A 15634-nucleotide genomic window follows, 5' to 3' on the forward strand; every position below is an offset into this window, starting at 1 on the left:
AATCCTGCCCGTGCTGCCAGCAGCAGTGCAGTTCTGATCAGGTCGGTTGGTGCCCATCACAGTTTTCAATTACCTTCTGGCAGCTTGTTACCCCCAGATGTCAGGGCAGCTGTCTGGTGCAAACAGAATAAACTGAGCTCAACATCACTTTCACATTCCTTTAAAAGGCCTCCTTTCATCCAGTATCACCCTCCCACATTGTCTCTTAAACATGGCAAGTATTTAAAAAGTGAAATATTTGTTTTTCAGCCCTGAGACAGAAAGCCAGACTACCTACAGTACTGACTTAAGAAATACAATTTCTCATGATTCTTCATCTCTTACAATATGATTTAAGGCCCTTACAGTTTTGAGATCCCTGTATTCTAATACTGCACTTTTATAGGAAGAATGCATCAGTTTGGAAGGATCAGCATCTAAAATGTGCAAACAAAACTGACAAGACAAAAAAACTTGTTCAAACACTTTTTATTAGTTAAAAAAAAAAAATTCCACAATGCCTAGAGATCCCAAGTGCCAGTGCATAAGGATGCAAGACACAGATTAGTGAGTCCAACCAAAATATACAAAGCAACTGGGAGGCCAGGAGGGAGGTTGGAAAAGACACACAGCCCAGTACACACCTGCACTTTACTTACAATTAGAAGAGTCTGGCTTACATATACTGTAGGACTGGTTTATGAGGCAAGTGAAAGACTACAGAGCTGCATGTAGTTAGTCTACGGACAGTGGGATTTTCCTATTGTGGTGTCAGCTAATATTTTCATGTATGCTCTTGGAATGGTCTCTTTTGAGCTAGAATTCCCTAACTTGATGGATCACCTTCAATTTCACCCTGTGAGAGAAGACAGATAAGAAAACAGAATTAGGTAAATATTTCCAGTGAAAAACATATATAAATAAAATTAGGAGAAAAATCAATGCTGATAGTCACCACACAAAACCCCATAAACAGCTAGAAAACAATGAAGACCGTAGGTGATGCAGAAAATAAATGAATTATCCATTCCTTCTGGAAACCAGACACACTCCTGATGTAACCCAGATCTCTGGGGAAAACGAGGGTGTGAATTCACACGTGGTGGGGCTCGGCTCCACTGGCAGGCGTGTCCTGCTTTGTGCTCCTGGCGTCAGCACTGGTGCAGCCATGGAGCCAGTGGGATTATGGGGCCCATTTCTGGGACTGGCAGTGGGGGGTGATGGCTGGCAGAGAGTGGCAGGTGCAAGCTGAGACTTTTGGGAGCTTCGGGGACCATGAAAACAGTCTGAGCTTCAGAAAGGCTGGAAACTGTGGGGTTTGGGTGCATGCAGTATTTGTGAATGGGGCAGACAAAGGCCTTAACACTGAAATTGTAAAGGAAATACCACACAAGATGCGTTTGCCCCTGTTGCCCATGTTGGACAAAAAGTCATCCAGTCATCCTTGTTCAAGACCTCAAATTGGCCCAGAGACTGATGTTTGACCCAGGGCTTCAAAAGGACATTGCAAGTAGAACAGTTCAAAAATTAAATGAACGAATTTAAATACAGAAAAATCTATAGAAAAACCTAACATTATCTAAATCTCTTCTAAAGCATGGCTGCAACCAGGAAAAAGCTATTCCATGTGATGACAGAACCATAGGACAGCATTAACTTTTATATGTGCATTCACACCCCAAAATCAACCCAACTCAGGCAGCAGTTTCCAATCTGTCCATCTGTCACTGATGGAAAATTCCCAAGATAAGGAAGTGGCAAAAGTGAGAACAGATGAGCTCAGGTTTTTGTCCAGTAACTCAGGAAAGTGGGAACAGTGATGGGCTCCTTGCATGGCAATTCCATAACCACAGGAGGCAAAGGGGAGATCCTCCCAGGGGGAAGCCAGTAACCCAGAAGGAGCCCGTGTATGGCACAGAGCACCCGGGGCAGCAGGGCTGTGGCACCACTCACCTCCGTGCCGGTGCTCGCTGAGGCCCCCTCTCCCTCCACCCTGGGCTGCTCGGGCGGCTGCGGCGCTGCCAGGTCCTCCTGCCAAGTCACAAGCAAGATGTTTGTCCTTGCTGCCACATGCAGAGTCACTGCCCTAATCTTAGACAGACTGCAAGATGGGGTTGAGCATAACACATGCAAGCAAAACAACAGCTTTAATAGATGGCAGATCCTGCTTGAAATCCATTTTTGTTGTGCCACTGGTTAGAGCAGATATCTATGAAAAAGCCAATTCAATTTCTTACAGCCTGGTTTAGGGTCTTTTTCATACAGAAAATCAGTTCTTTTTCTGTCATTGAGACCAGAGTTTTGACTCCTTCAGTGTGAAGAAATTTGGGAGGAACAAATAAATCATCTTTTCCTAAGGAACGTGCCCTTAACTTGCATTGCATTGTTGGCTGAAATGACTCTTGCTGGTACCAGCCTGAGCTGTGTTAAGAAAGCCCAGGTAACCAAATGACATCAAACTGCACATGATAGAAGCCAGTTTCTCCTGCAAGGAGACCTGTGTCTCTTCAGGAGAGGCTGCTGCTCTGATGGAGCCATTCGGCCACAGCCTTTCTGAAATGAGTCAGCTCTCCTGCTGCCAGCAAACAGCTCACTACTCTCAATTTATGGAGGCTCATCCAGCCTGAGGATCCAGCCTGTGGCTTTAAAGCACTTTACATTTGCATTTGCATTACACTTTGCATATCTACACCTTATAACTCAGCAGTGCACATTAGGCCAAAGGAGGTAAATAGCCTCAAATTGTATTTTGAAGCTTTACAAACAGATTATTTATTGTTAGGTGGAAAGGAAAGAAACCTCTAATGCAAGCCATTGACAATAGCTGCAACAGCAGGTGTTTCATCGTGTTTTGCAGGTGGAGTTACCAGCTGCTGTGTGAAATCATGACGGTCAATCAAAGGCAACTGCCTAAGGTGCATTGGGAAAATTGGGGAATAGCTGGCAGGAACACAAGGAACAGCGCAGTGCACCCCATCTTCCTACAGGGTATGACCACCTATTGTTCCTGTGGGCAGGGAGCTCGGCTCTGGCAGATGTGGAAAGAGTCCTGGAAGAGGGACACCTTTCTCAGGACCACCCTCGGGACACTGTATCCAAGAGCAATGTGTGGGCTGGAGAATCCCTGTTCAGCTATTGTGCCGCTTGTCAGATCCCTTAGATCGAGCTCTCTGCCAAGACCGCTGCAGAAGGCTAAAAATCAACCACCTATTTTTAGAAAGGGAAGCAACTGAGTTTCTGGAGGGTGTTTCTAAATGGTGTTGGAGGAACCAGCACAATAGCAGGATGAAGAGGTGTCAGGCCATGTTAGGGATGTTGCCTCGCAGCCTTTTTCTCACGCGCTTCCACCCTGCCCAGAATAGGGAGCAGGAGCTGAGGAAGGGCTGCATTCTTCAGCTGGGTGTTTGCTGAGTGTTAGGAACTGCTCAGGAAGACAACATACAGAGCAGGACCATGTGGTGTAGGGGTCTTCACTTTGGATGAAGAGCCAGAAATTCCTGGCCACTAGCTCCAGCTATAACACCGACCCACAGAACAATGCCGGGCAAGAAAGAAGGGGTGAAAATCCAACTTCCTTGGGGGACATCAAGAGTTTTGCCATTCCTGTCAGTGCTCATCTCCTCATTAAAAGGGGTAACATTTTCTAAGTGAAAGGCATGTTGAAACCATGAAGCAATTAGTAATGCTTCTCCTGCTCTTAAAGGGCAAGCTGAATTTTTCCCCTCAGAAATTACGTGCTTTCTTAGAAAAAAGTATTTAAAATGGAAAAAAATTTAAATATTTAGTTTGCTATGGGCTGTTTTATTTTTGGGTGGGCAGTTGAATCTTTTTTTGCTAGTGAAGAAAGAAAAGTGAAGTACTTGAACATAATAGTTAAGTGAAACACAAGACTTTAGAATTCCTTCCAGGAATACTATACAAGTTTTAAAATATTTTGTGTGTTTAAAAATATATTTTTATGCAGAATATATACACCACAGAAGATCTATATATATAAAATACAATATTTCACTAAATTTATGAAACATAGGTACATGCTCAGCTATCACTAATGAAAAACTCAACAAATTAAGACCTGCTGTTTATAAAAATATTCCTGTGCAATGCTAAGGGATCTTAAACAGACTGTACTATAGGCTTCTGAGTTCAGATATCTTAACAAGTTTTTTTAAAAACTGATTTTAAAAGCCCAGAAATACTGAAAGAAATTAATTACAATTTCATTCCTCAGATTTCTCATTTTCACAGTTTCTATGAAATTCCCTTTTTCAGCTCCTCAGCAACTGGCTTGTATGTTCTGCTGTCTGAATCCATATACAAAGTGGGATTTATATTTTTTGTCTATATTATCTTATGGACCAGCAGGAGTTTTGTTGCTGTCCCCAAATATTTGGACATAAACAATCTTACTAAGATTATCTTCCTTATATAACAGAGACAGTCCAAATATTGGATGCTGGAATATACTCATCAAATCTCAACAAATTCAGTAGCAAGCAAGATTTCATTATTATTTTCATTATTATTATTATTACTATTCTTTTAAGGCTGTAAAGCCAGAGAGGTTCACTGCCAGCCTAATCTGCTACAAATTTAAGAGCCCTCAATGGGATATAAATTGCATAAGGTGGAGAGGTTCAGCTTCCTGTAGTGCTCTTGACCTTGGGTGCTGGAGCAAACACAACGCCGCCTGGCAGCATCCCCAAACCACTCCCTTGGAATCCCTCAGGCAGCCTGACAGGTCCTGTGGACAAGCTGTCCTGGACAGGTTTCAGCCTGAGTGTGCTCAGAGTGATGCTGACAGCTCTGAGTAAGGGGTCAACCCTTGATTAAAGTGAGTGGACCCACCAACAGGACAGACGAAGGGCCATGCAGGATTCCAGTCTCACCCTACAAATCCAGGTAGACTTTTGGGTGGCTTTGTTTTTATCCAGCAGCCAGATTCTGACAGTTTCCTGGGACTGCTTATACAAATAATACATATTTAACAGTGTATCCTATGGGATTGCTGGGATACGGCCTTGAGCCATGAAGCACATCCATGGTCTTGTAGGCTTTAAGGCTTCACCAGTGCCACTAACTCAGCTATTTTGCATGAGAAAATGTATGCTTGCATGCACTAATGAGACTGAGAGGGAAGCACAGAAAAAGTGCCTGTAGGGAGAGTACCCCACTCCATGCCACTTTTGCAGTCTCCCCTGCTCCATGAGATGTGGAAGGATACCACTGGGATGCATCACTGCATCAACTAAGTACAGGGAAGCTTGAACACAAAGGGGAAGAAGTTTCAGCTATTTATTCTACTTAATTGTTAGGTAGCTCTGCTGTTGATTTCCCTGCTCCTCCTGCTTAGCAGCTCTTCCCTTGGTGGCTTCTGAGAGGCCCTTGGTTGCTCTCTTCTAGTGGCAGTTGTCCAGCCCAATCTAACTTGAACAGGGAGGTCACTCAGTTCCTGCTTCTAATTCCTTGGGTGCGACTCTCTTTGCGTTAGAGGCGTCGCAGGGTGTAAGTGAAGGGAATTAAAGCCATGCACATCAGCCTTCCACACTCAAGATGTGCAGTTGTTATGAAAGAGATGAGCCATGGTGTGGGTGCGGCCCACGTGCACCAGATCAGGTGCACAGAAACGCCAGCGAACACGCCCAGCAGTTGCACATAACTGACAAACGCTCATTAAATTTATGGAGTGAAGTAAAACAAAGATCAGACCCAATTCAAAGTGACAGAGTCATGAACTGACAACTGAATCATAGAAACTGACAGGACAAATAGATCTAAAGGGAAGATCTAGGTAGAGGGTGTAGGGAAGCATCTGTTACTGGAGAAATTGTTCCAAACCCTGAGGGACATTTTGAGAGTGTGTGTATGTACATGGGCTTGTTCCCAGCCACGTGGTGTCTGCATTGCAGCAAGCTCTGTGCTGTGTCATACAGACGAAGGATTAATCCACTTCTAAGGCAGGGATATTTAGTGGGTGGTTATCTCACCGGAATCTCTTAATGTCCACCCCAGGGATGGGGATGGGTGCAAAGCCACAGACAGAACACACTATTGATAGGTTTTGTTCCTTTGTGCATCTGAAAAATTGTGGAGGATTTATAATCTCTTAATTTATAGATTTTTTAGTTAATACTTAAAAACTCCCCCAAACCAGTGAATATTTTCTTGTACTCAGCAGTGACCAGGTCATTGCCAAAGCTCTATCAGGCAGTGCCAGCACTACCCAAGGTTGTTCTCATCTGGTGCTTGGCACCCCTCCATAGGTGTAGAATCACTTCAGCCTCATTTCTTTCTGCGTGGCTCTGAGTGCTCCCCCCAAGGACAGAAAGGAACAGCAGGTTGCCAGGGCGTCCACATTCCGGTGCCTGCCATTATGAAACAAAGGGCTGAATTCTTTCCCGTGGCCAAAGCCACCATTTGATACGCCATAGAACTCAAGCACCCTACAGCTATTCCAAGCAAAACTTAACCCAAAACCCTTAGAGCTCCCCTCTCTTTCCTAGTGTGTGCCTGCCACTGATCCCAGCTGTCAAATGCACAGATTAAATGTCAACAAGTTCTCTGCAATTGATATTAATATTGGGAATGGTCAGCTGGGGACATGCCTCCCCACTCGAGTTCCCAGCCCTGAGGCACCCCACAGCAGTGCTCAGTGCCATGCATTCACAGATCCCTGGCACTTTGAACAGCCCAGGGAACAACACTGCAGGGAACAACACTGGAGATAGCTGAAAACCCAAATAGGATATTGGCAAGTGCTCTGTGCAATTAGAAAGAAGGAGGATGGTGTGGAGCACAAAGACGTCTCAGGACAGCAACAGCTCTCTCGAATATCAGGGGTTGAAATGCCTGTGATGATTCCAGGATTGCAAGATTATGACAGTGGGTATTCACTGTTTAAACATTTAAAAGCTGTATCTTATCACTCTTAGTGTATCTCCAGTGTATCTCGCACATGCATTACAGTGCCTGGTGCTGCTATTGGCAAACCCTGGATGTATTTCCATTAGCAAATTGTGTAACATGATAGGAGCAGTTCTGGAGAAAAACCACCCAGTGCTGAGAGCCCAGCACAACTCCTTACACTCCTTTCAGGGCCCTCCCTCTGGATCAGCTTTGGCTCCATGGCAATTATCCATTAACAGTGGGGATGTACTCGGTGTGCATGCAGAGCTCAATCTTCTGTGTCTAGCTGGATCCAAAAGGTGTCTAGCTAGATGCTAAAGTATGGTGGGTGAGTGTGAATAAAAGATTTGCACTTCTAAGCTGAACTAAACTAGCAGAACAGATGAACCCTCTTTCACAGAAACAAATATTTTTCCTGAATTTTTTTTTCTCCTGTGATTTGTCTTGTTTTTCTCCTCCTGTTTTCAGTCAGCTGCCCACTTCTGCTGTTTGGCATGACACCATGATGCTGTATCCAAAGCAGCTTCCTGGCTCCGTTTATTCTGCCCTTTATCATGTGACACATCCTAATTTTTTATTTCTTAATCAACCTCCATTTTAAGTCTAAGCAGTCAGGCATCAATGGAAGACAGCAGAATGACAGTTTAGACGCTCTCTGGAAAACTTGCACTCGTTTAAACTCTGAAATTAGCTGTAAACTGTAGATGCCAATCTTTGAGGTGGGGTTCACAATTAGGAGGAAAGGGGAAGAAGATTGCTGTTGCTCAGTCCTTGCTGGAGGGGAGACAGTTTGATATCTGCAGCAGGGATTCCTACCATCAGCAAATTCCTCACTCTCCTGGGTCAATCACCCCATGGTCAGTCAAAAGGTAGGAAGGGATATTCTGGCCCCATGGAATTAGAAATCACTGTTTGCACTCCTGCAGCCTAACTGCTGTTCTCTGTGGGAATAGAGATTAAACTTATCCCAAGGGCTTAGCAAAACTCCCCTATCTGCCCTTTTCACATGCTTTCAGGAGGACATTTTGCGTCACTTGTAGCTGCTGTTCTCCTCTTTTGTTAGGCTATTCTCTCAGGATTTATATGCTGTGTAGAAGTTTTGTTTCACATCACAATGTGTTTATGTGCAGGTCAGGAAATTAATCAGCCGACTATCTGAACAATTAAAACAATTTTGGCCAGCCTGGCTTCACTTTGATTCTGGGTTTGGGTTTGTTGTGACTCATCAAGCTCATGTGGCCATCAACAGCACTGATGACACTCTCTGAAGAGGGGAAAGAGCCCGGTTTTACCAAAGAGCTGCCAAGTATTGGCCTCGTTCTGTACAAATGGGTGCTGTTTGTTACCAAAGCATCTTCTCTAATGATCAACACTGCCTTCATCCAAGGAGCTGTTCTGCTCCTTCACATGCCCCTTAATCCCCTCACTTGAAGCAGCCCTGTTTGTCAAATTAGGCTGGAGGACAGAAGATGCCTTGTCTGAATCTGGCTTAATCCGTACACAATTTGGGTCACGCGGCCTTTATCAATAAGCACTCGTTGTTGTCAAACCAGCACGAAGCAGAGCAGCAGGGTCAGGCTTTCTGCTGCAACCAGGCTGTGCCTGAATTGCTGCTGCCCTCTGCTGCCTCTGGAGCTGCCATGGCCAGAGCAAGCCTGTACATCCCACCAGCATGGCACAGGGGTGAGGGCAAATGCTGGCTCCCATGGCTTCCCACCACGAACATTCCAGAGCTCTGACTCAGTCCAGATGCTCACTGCAGCCCAGACACGTCTACTCAAGTCTCGGGGAAAAATGCTTTTCTACATTCATAAGAAAATGGAGAGCCAGACTCTTGCCAGCATTGCCCACTGATGGAACAAGAGACAACAGGCACCCAGTGATTAATGTGTCCATCTGAACAGAAGAAAACAATTCTCTTTTTTCCTATAAGGGTGGTCAAAAACTGGCACAGGTTTCCCAGGGATATTGTGGAGTCTCCTTGCATGGAGATTCAAAACCCAGTAGGACACAGTCCTCTCTCACTGGACCTAAGGGGGTTGGACTAGATGATCTCAAGGGGTCCCTTCCAAACTAAATGATTCTGTGACTATATTAGGCATTATATGATAATATTAGGTATTATACAAAAGCAGATATTGCTGAAAACATTTCATGAAATACGTAAAACCATTAACTGTAAATGTTTGCAGGTAGTTTAATTGTAATCCAAAGGCTCTTCTGTCCTGCACATGACAGAAGAAACAAACATACCTTTTTTACTACTCCTGTAGTGGCCACGATGGTCTCTGCTCCTTCTACAGTCTTGCTTGCCACTGTGTTCACACTGGCTACTACAGCTTCTCCCACCACGTTGGCCTGCTCTTTGGTTTTCTCAGCAACTGCAGTTTCAACAAAAGCAGAAAGTCAGCAAGCTAGACACTGCCAGAAGGCTGCCAAATTCCCTGGGATGATGAAATGATTGCATTGATAGAAAAGAAGAAATTAGCCCTGGTGCAGTCCTTGTTTGGATTTTTTAGATTAGTTCATGTCTGAACTTAGATCGTGTACGTGAGGATTTCTGTCTGACACAAAATGCTGCTCAGAGAGCAGCACTGCAGTCTGTCAGTCTTTGTGGGCAACTGAAGACTGAAAAATTCACTGTCAGATACTAAGAGACAACAGTGTAAATAAGGTATTTTGCATTGCAAATTGTGCATGACCACTTCCTGAGTACCTTCCATTTAATTTAATACCCCTTGGGAAAGGATCCATTCCTCTTCCTTCAGGGCAGTCCATATGGCTGCTCTGCCTTGGAGTTTAGGACACCCTAGAAGGAACCCTTTGGGTCCCTGACTGTGCGACAAGAGTCTCCCAAAGACCATAGTTTTGGCCAGACAGGATCTGATGCAAGTAAATCCTGTCTGTGTGCACCTCACATCGTGAAATGTCTAAATTGCTGTGAATCATCCCAGTCTGCCAAGTAACCTTTGTTAAATTTTTTTGACCTAGTCTACTGATTAAATATTTTCTCCCATCCATATCCCTGAAAATGCCAGACCCTGAACCATTGCTCCTGGCAAGTAGCCTCCATTCATCAGCAGGAAAGTCAGGCAGATCAGTGGTGTCCCACAGAGACTTCCCCCTTGGCAGGGCTGATGGCCTTCTCAAGAGGTCTAACAAAGCATCACAGATTTCCACATCCCTCCCGGGCTGTGCTCTTACCTGAGGTCACACTTTGCACTACACCCTCCTTGGTTTTGGTGCCTGTGAAAGGAAACACAATCCATCAGTGTGCCTGGCAAAGAACACCCTGATTTCTGGACACAGATGCCTTCCTGTTGCGAGAAAGTGCAGTGGGGAACCGAGGTGCTGCTGGTACTCTCCTGCTCAGACACAAACCATTCATAGAGCCAGAAAAGAGGCCAGCTTCCCTCCCCAATAAAGCCAAGGAGTACCTTTGTGTCAAGAGCTGGAGATGCCTAGACCTGAAAAATTGTCCCTGGAATATTTCCAAAATGAGCAGTTGAGTGGTGGTAAACCAACATTAAGCTAGTTGTAAAAATGACTGCAAATAAAATCACCTGGTAACATGTCACCTACTTCAGTCTTGCAAGACAAGAAGTCACATCTGTGACTCTCCCCTGCCTTTCAGCAGGATACTTGGCTGCAGTGGTCATTTAAATTCTCATTCTATACCACTAACAAAGACTCTGGAGGAACCTGAGACTGAATTTACAGAACCACTACCCACCTACTACATACCTACTTACTAGATTCCCAGTTGGGTGCCTCAGCCTAGGCTGTAAGTGCCTGCTCACAGCAATACACAGCAAGCAGATGGTTTTATCTCAAATTATGAAAATACACCATATGTATGCTTACATTGTAATTTATCTCACTGTTCTCAATGCAGGAAAGCTAACAGGATGCAACACAAATAGCCCTAAGGAACAATTAATCTCTCTGATTTTCCTCTACGCTTGAAGTGACCAGCTATATATCCCTTCTACTTGATACCGCTGCAGATAAGTTAATTCATATGGTAGATGGGCAGCCCCCATGGTTAACTAGGTGCTTTACACATTAAAAAAATAAAGGATCAAATGTATCTCTGTTGGAAGTTAAAGAAACACGTGCCAAAATACTCCACTGGTCCCACTTTACTGTATATTGTAAATCATCTGCACCTATACCGGTTCTCTGCAAGTTTCCCATACTGATACAGTAGTAGGATTTCTATGGCCACCTATCAAAATGATAAAAATGGACAACAACCAAGCAGATTTTTTGACTCCATAGTAGTGGAGAATCCATGGGTGTGGTGGGAGAAACCAGTTACAACCCACAGCTCGTTCTCATTAACAGCCTGAAAAGCAAAACAGGTGCAGTGCCCTGATAACAACAGGTCCAGCCCAGCTCTGCTCTGCCTGATACACGTTATGTATTATTGAATGTAATTCTCAATTGTTGATTTATTTCAGTGGTTGCAATGTTTGCCTGGGGCAGAACAAAACTGCTCTACTACAATATGCCCTCAACATTTCACTCCACACTCCCAAACTGTCTTAAAGCTCAAGAGATGAACTCTTTGTACCTTTTTACTTGTTACTGCTGTAAACTGCAGTTCCTAATGATGTACATGATACATGTGCACTGCTGTGAACTGGATTAAATAATGGTGCCTATGATACACAAACGTGTGCAGAAGCACAGCCCTGAGCAGAGCAGGTGCAGGTCTCAAGCCATGAATGTGAGCCCTTGAATGGGGCCAAACACACACAGTTCGATCCAGACACCATCCTGCTTCGTTTTCCCTCCCAGTACCATTCCAATAAAAGACTGCCACAATATTGATTTGACATCCAAGCCTGTCTCGTATCAGACACAGATGCCCAAGCTTAGCCCTTTGCTGGTTTTTGGTCAAAGAGCAGTTGATAGGTAAGCAAAGGACATGGTTTGTGCCAGCCTTTCATGCCTTTCAGTTTTGCAGTAAACATGTTTAGTGAGACAAGAGCTGCACTCCTCTATGCTTTTTGCCTGACTTTTAAGGTGACTATCTGGGCTCGATTCTTTTACAGGGATAGGGGAGTGGGTAGGTGCTATGTTTGTGGAAGAAAAATAATTCCAGAAAGGAGGGATGCAGATGGAGGAAAACATCCAAATCCATTTCATGACAGAAGCAATGTCATTGGGAAGAGTCACTGCTGCAGCCTGGAGAGAGCTCGCCTCATCCTCCCAGCACAGCCACACCCGATGACTCAGGCTCCCATCCATTATGCACCGCATGAAACCCGACCTGCCGGCGCACACTGCTGCCAGCAACCCGCATCTGTTGAATCAGAAAGCAATCACCTGATGCTCAATCTTATTTCCCTCATTAGTCCTTGCCTGCAGCTTCTGTACACAGAATTAAAAGTTCATGCATCCTGCCTCTTCTGAGTGCCGTGAGTCATCGTAAGAGCTTTGGGACCGCCAGGGTGGGACTGAGGTGGTGGAGTGCTGTGCACTGGGAGAAGGTCTAGAGTAGAAAGGGATATTTTGATGTGCATTAAGTCCTGCAGGAATCACTCAGTTTAAAAACAGCTCGGCGTGTTGGGGCTTTCTGCAACACACAGGGTCGAAAATCATTCTGGAAAACTATCAGTGCATTCTGTGTTGAGGCTTCCAGAACTATAGCACTAAACAGTACTATAATGACCCAATACTCTGATGCAGCTTTGCATTAAATTAATGAATTAACTTCAGCATCACTTACACCCCTGTTTAAACCAAATAAAAAAAGACAGCCCATTGAACCAGCTGCTGGATCCACATTAAGTATACAGGGATCCCCTACCACTTCAGTACACTCAGAAGCTGTTAGAATTTGGAAAGCAAACTGTGATTTCACCAAGTGCGACCCATGATACAGGATTTCTCCTTCTCTTTTTTGTGCACCCTCTCTCTACCCCACACGTTCAGCAAGGCCGGTGGCAGGGCAGGAGCACCGCATTGCAGGCTTAGCACAGGAGGGAGGCATCTCCTGCTCTGGCACGGGTTGTGGGAGCTGAACCTACATGGAGCAGATGGGGGGGATGAGGTGGCCACAGTGTCCCAGTGACACTGTTCACTCCAGACAGATGCCTCTGAGTGAGCATTACTGCCTTCTCCTTGGGAGCAGCAAGTGACTCACCAGACGTGGGGGGTGTGCCCAGACATTTGGAATCCTCCTTGGAGAGTCAGCAATGAGTTAACACAAACCTGAATAAAAGCCAGGGATCCACTTCATCCATCCTAGGCCCTGGGGATTTTGCCCCCTTTCCTGACGTTTTCAAAAGACCCCCAAGGTTCAGTAGAGTAGTATTCTCTCCTAGCATCCAAAAATTCAAGTCTCATCACCTAATGCTCTAGATGAAGCTGCTGGGATAGGGCTCTGCAAGGGAAGGAGCAAGGAAGGAACAGTTCAGGTCTCTGATTTACTCTTTACGTGGCACAGAGTGATAAAAGGCAGCATGAACAACATACTAATCATTCCAGTTTTAACCAATATACCACGCCTCCACCTTCTCTGGTTATTACAACAAAACCCTTATTTTCTGAGCTAATCAGCATCTGGCCGTTACTTTTCCTGCCTGTGAAAGACTGAATTTTCCCTAAAGGGCTGAGCTTCCAAACAGGAACTGAATCAGCAGGCCAAGGCAAAGCTCTGTCCAGAGCATGACAGGGCAGGAACTAGCAGTATACCAGCAAAACAAACCAATAAAAGGAGAAAGGACTTAATCCTCACCTTGACCCTTATTTGATCCTCATTCAGAGATTAAGGTTTTATGGCTTTTTAGTTTTAGACTTGTAGAAAACTTTACTGAAAAGGTTAGAATCTCATAAAGAGACCTCTTGGCTGTGCAACAATGAAAACCAGGTCACAGTGTGGAAATGTACAACGTGACTGAACAGAGATGTGAGGAATTATGTATACAAACTCTGAATAACCCCAACACAACTCAAATTTGGAAGCAGATGGAGCAGTAATGATGCCACAATGTGACACCCAAATGTGACATTTCTCAGACTGGTATTTCACTCACTGTAGTTAGTTCAGTTGTTTACAGGGATGCTGCTTACCTTTTTTTCTTGTGGGTCAGCTTCAAATTGAAATGTGAACTGTTACATCCACTCGTTTCCAGCATGTCAATAATTAAGTATTTAAAAATTCAAGAAGAAGACATTACCAGACCTGCTACATACAAATTTTGTATTTAATTTGTAATGTACAAATACATATCTGTAGCTATTGGCAATAGAGCAGTTTTAAATATAGTAGCTAAGTACAGCTGTGGATGTTGCAGTATGATAGCAGGAAGAGTCTGCATGTAAACTTTCCTACAAAAATAATCACTCCCACATCCAGCAAAAATAAGAAGTTGTGTGAAATGCAGTAATCAGCAGTGAGATAATCAGTCTTGGGAACCTAAGACTCTTTAGAGTTTGTATTATCTGGAATATCTGACCATCCAGCCATATAACTGCATGTGCTAGATAAGTGGAGATAGGGGGTTTTGAGGGTGACCTTGAAAGGGGAGGTTTCAGCCCATTAACTGTGAAAGAGATCTCTAGGCAGGACATCAGGCAAGCTGTTTTCCAGATCCTATTCTTTGGGCAAAAGGAATTTGGGCGTCTCTTGTAAAGCAAGGTTAATTTGTGCACGGGCAACGATAGAGGTCGGTGAACAGGAGAAGGATTTCAGGATAAACCCATTTGTTTGTGGGGAAACAGATGCATCCTGCAATCCCCTCTTGCTAACACCATTGGCTCCTCTAAGGGACCCCCTCAGTGAGTCTCTCCCAGTGTGGAGGTGAGGCAGAGACCAGCAGTGATCAGATGCCTGGAGAGTGTCTGACTCACCCTGCAAACAATCAGTGAATAGTCAAACAAACCCTACACCTGAGCATCTGCTCCTTAATATCGTTCTGCCTCCCCCCCCCGCCCTCGACGTAGTGGTTTCTATGCCTAACAGTTGGGGAAACTGAGGCACGGGGAGGCTGTGGCACTCCAGGTTTACATAGCAACTCTGTAGAGCCCAGGATCTTATCCAGACCATCCTGCTAGTCACCCCCAAGCTTCAGCCACAATATGATTTCCCCGGACTTCCTCAGAGACAATCCATGCAGCTGCTCATGCTCAAAAGTACATCAAAACTAGTTCTCTCTTACCTACATACATTACCCCTTCTTTGGTCTTCTCTGCAGCCTCTGTCACTCCCTGCTTGGTCTTTTCTGCAGCAGCCACCACACCTTCTTTAGCAATGGAGAAACCTTTCTTAAAGACATCCATTCTTGTTGCTTGCTAGGGTATTATCTGGGATGATCTGAATGAGGGAGCAAAAGCAGCAAAAAGCCCGTCAATGCTGGGACTGCGAGATGCAGCCTTACCCTCAGCAGATACTCGGCTTCTCTGGCAGGCTCTGCCTTTGCTCTTCCTCCTGTGCTGGATGAAGGCAGTGTGGCGAAGCTCACAGCCCTTGCTGGCTCTTATTGATGAAGCGTGCTGCAGTGTAGCCAATGCCCGTGTACAGCTGATACTGAAATATTAATGATACGCATCTGCCTGGGAAGCTTTAAGAAGGGAGGGGGAGAGGAGGACGACAGCACTAGGTAAGGGGCTGACTGGAGAATTTCCAGACAGATAGAGCTTTTGAAATATGCTGCAACGTTGTCACTGAAGGATGGTTTCAGTGAAGAGGGAGACTTTAGCAGAAGAGCTGAGTTCCTGAAAGGACATCTTCCCGAGG

The 15634-nt window shown here is 44.9% G+C and overlaps 1 protein-coding gene across 1 annotated transcript; it reads right to left on the reverse strand.

The window, feature by feature from the left end:
* Positions 1-452: 452 nt before the first annotated feature.
* On the reverse strand, positions 453-15543 carry SNCG (synuclein gamma). Its single transcript, XM_042033650.1, has 5 exons — positions 15057-15543; positions 10090-10131; positions 9139-9266; positions 1933-2010; positions 453-835 (listed from the first exon to the last, which is right to left on the reverse strand). Exons 1-5 carry the CDS (start codon positions 15175-15177, stop codon positions 806-808), a joined length of 399 nt encoding a protein of 132 aa, XP_041889584.1. The 5' UTR covers positions 15178-15543; the 3' UTR covers positions 453-805.
* Positions 15544-15634: the final 91 nt, after the last annotated feature.

Source organism: Corvus kubaryi, unplaced genomic scaffold (assembly GCF_017639235.1).
Source record: "Corvus kubaryi isolate FWS band 111438036 unplaced genomic scaffold, C.kubaryi_AGA036_p1.0 37357, whole genome shotgun sequence".
Lineage (NCBI taxonomy): Eukaryota > Metazoa > Chordata > Aves > Passeriformes > Corvidae > Corvus > Corvus kubaryi.

Bases quoted from the DNA above. Each gene is read 5' to 3' on its own strand.
- SNCG (XM_042033650.1), bottom strand. From the start codon at position 15,177: ATGGATGTCTTTAAGAAAGGTTTCTCCATTGCTAAAGAAGGTGTGGTG. The intron at 9,267-10,089 runs GTAAGAGCACAG...TTGAAACTGCAG, and splicing joins AGTGCAAAGTGTGACCTCAG to TTGCTGAGAAAACCAAAGAG. The intron at 2,011-9,138 runs GTATGTTTGTTT...GTGACTTGGCAG, and splicing joins CTACAGGAGTAGTAAAAAAG to GAGGACCTGGCAGCGCCGCA.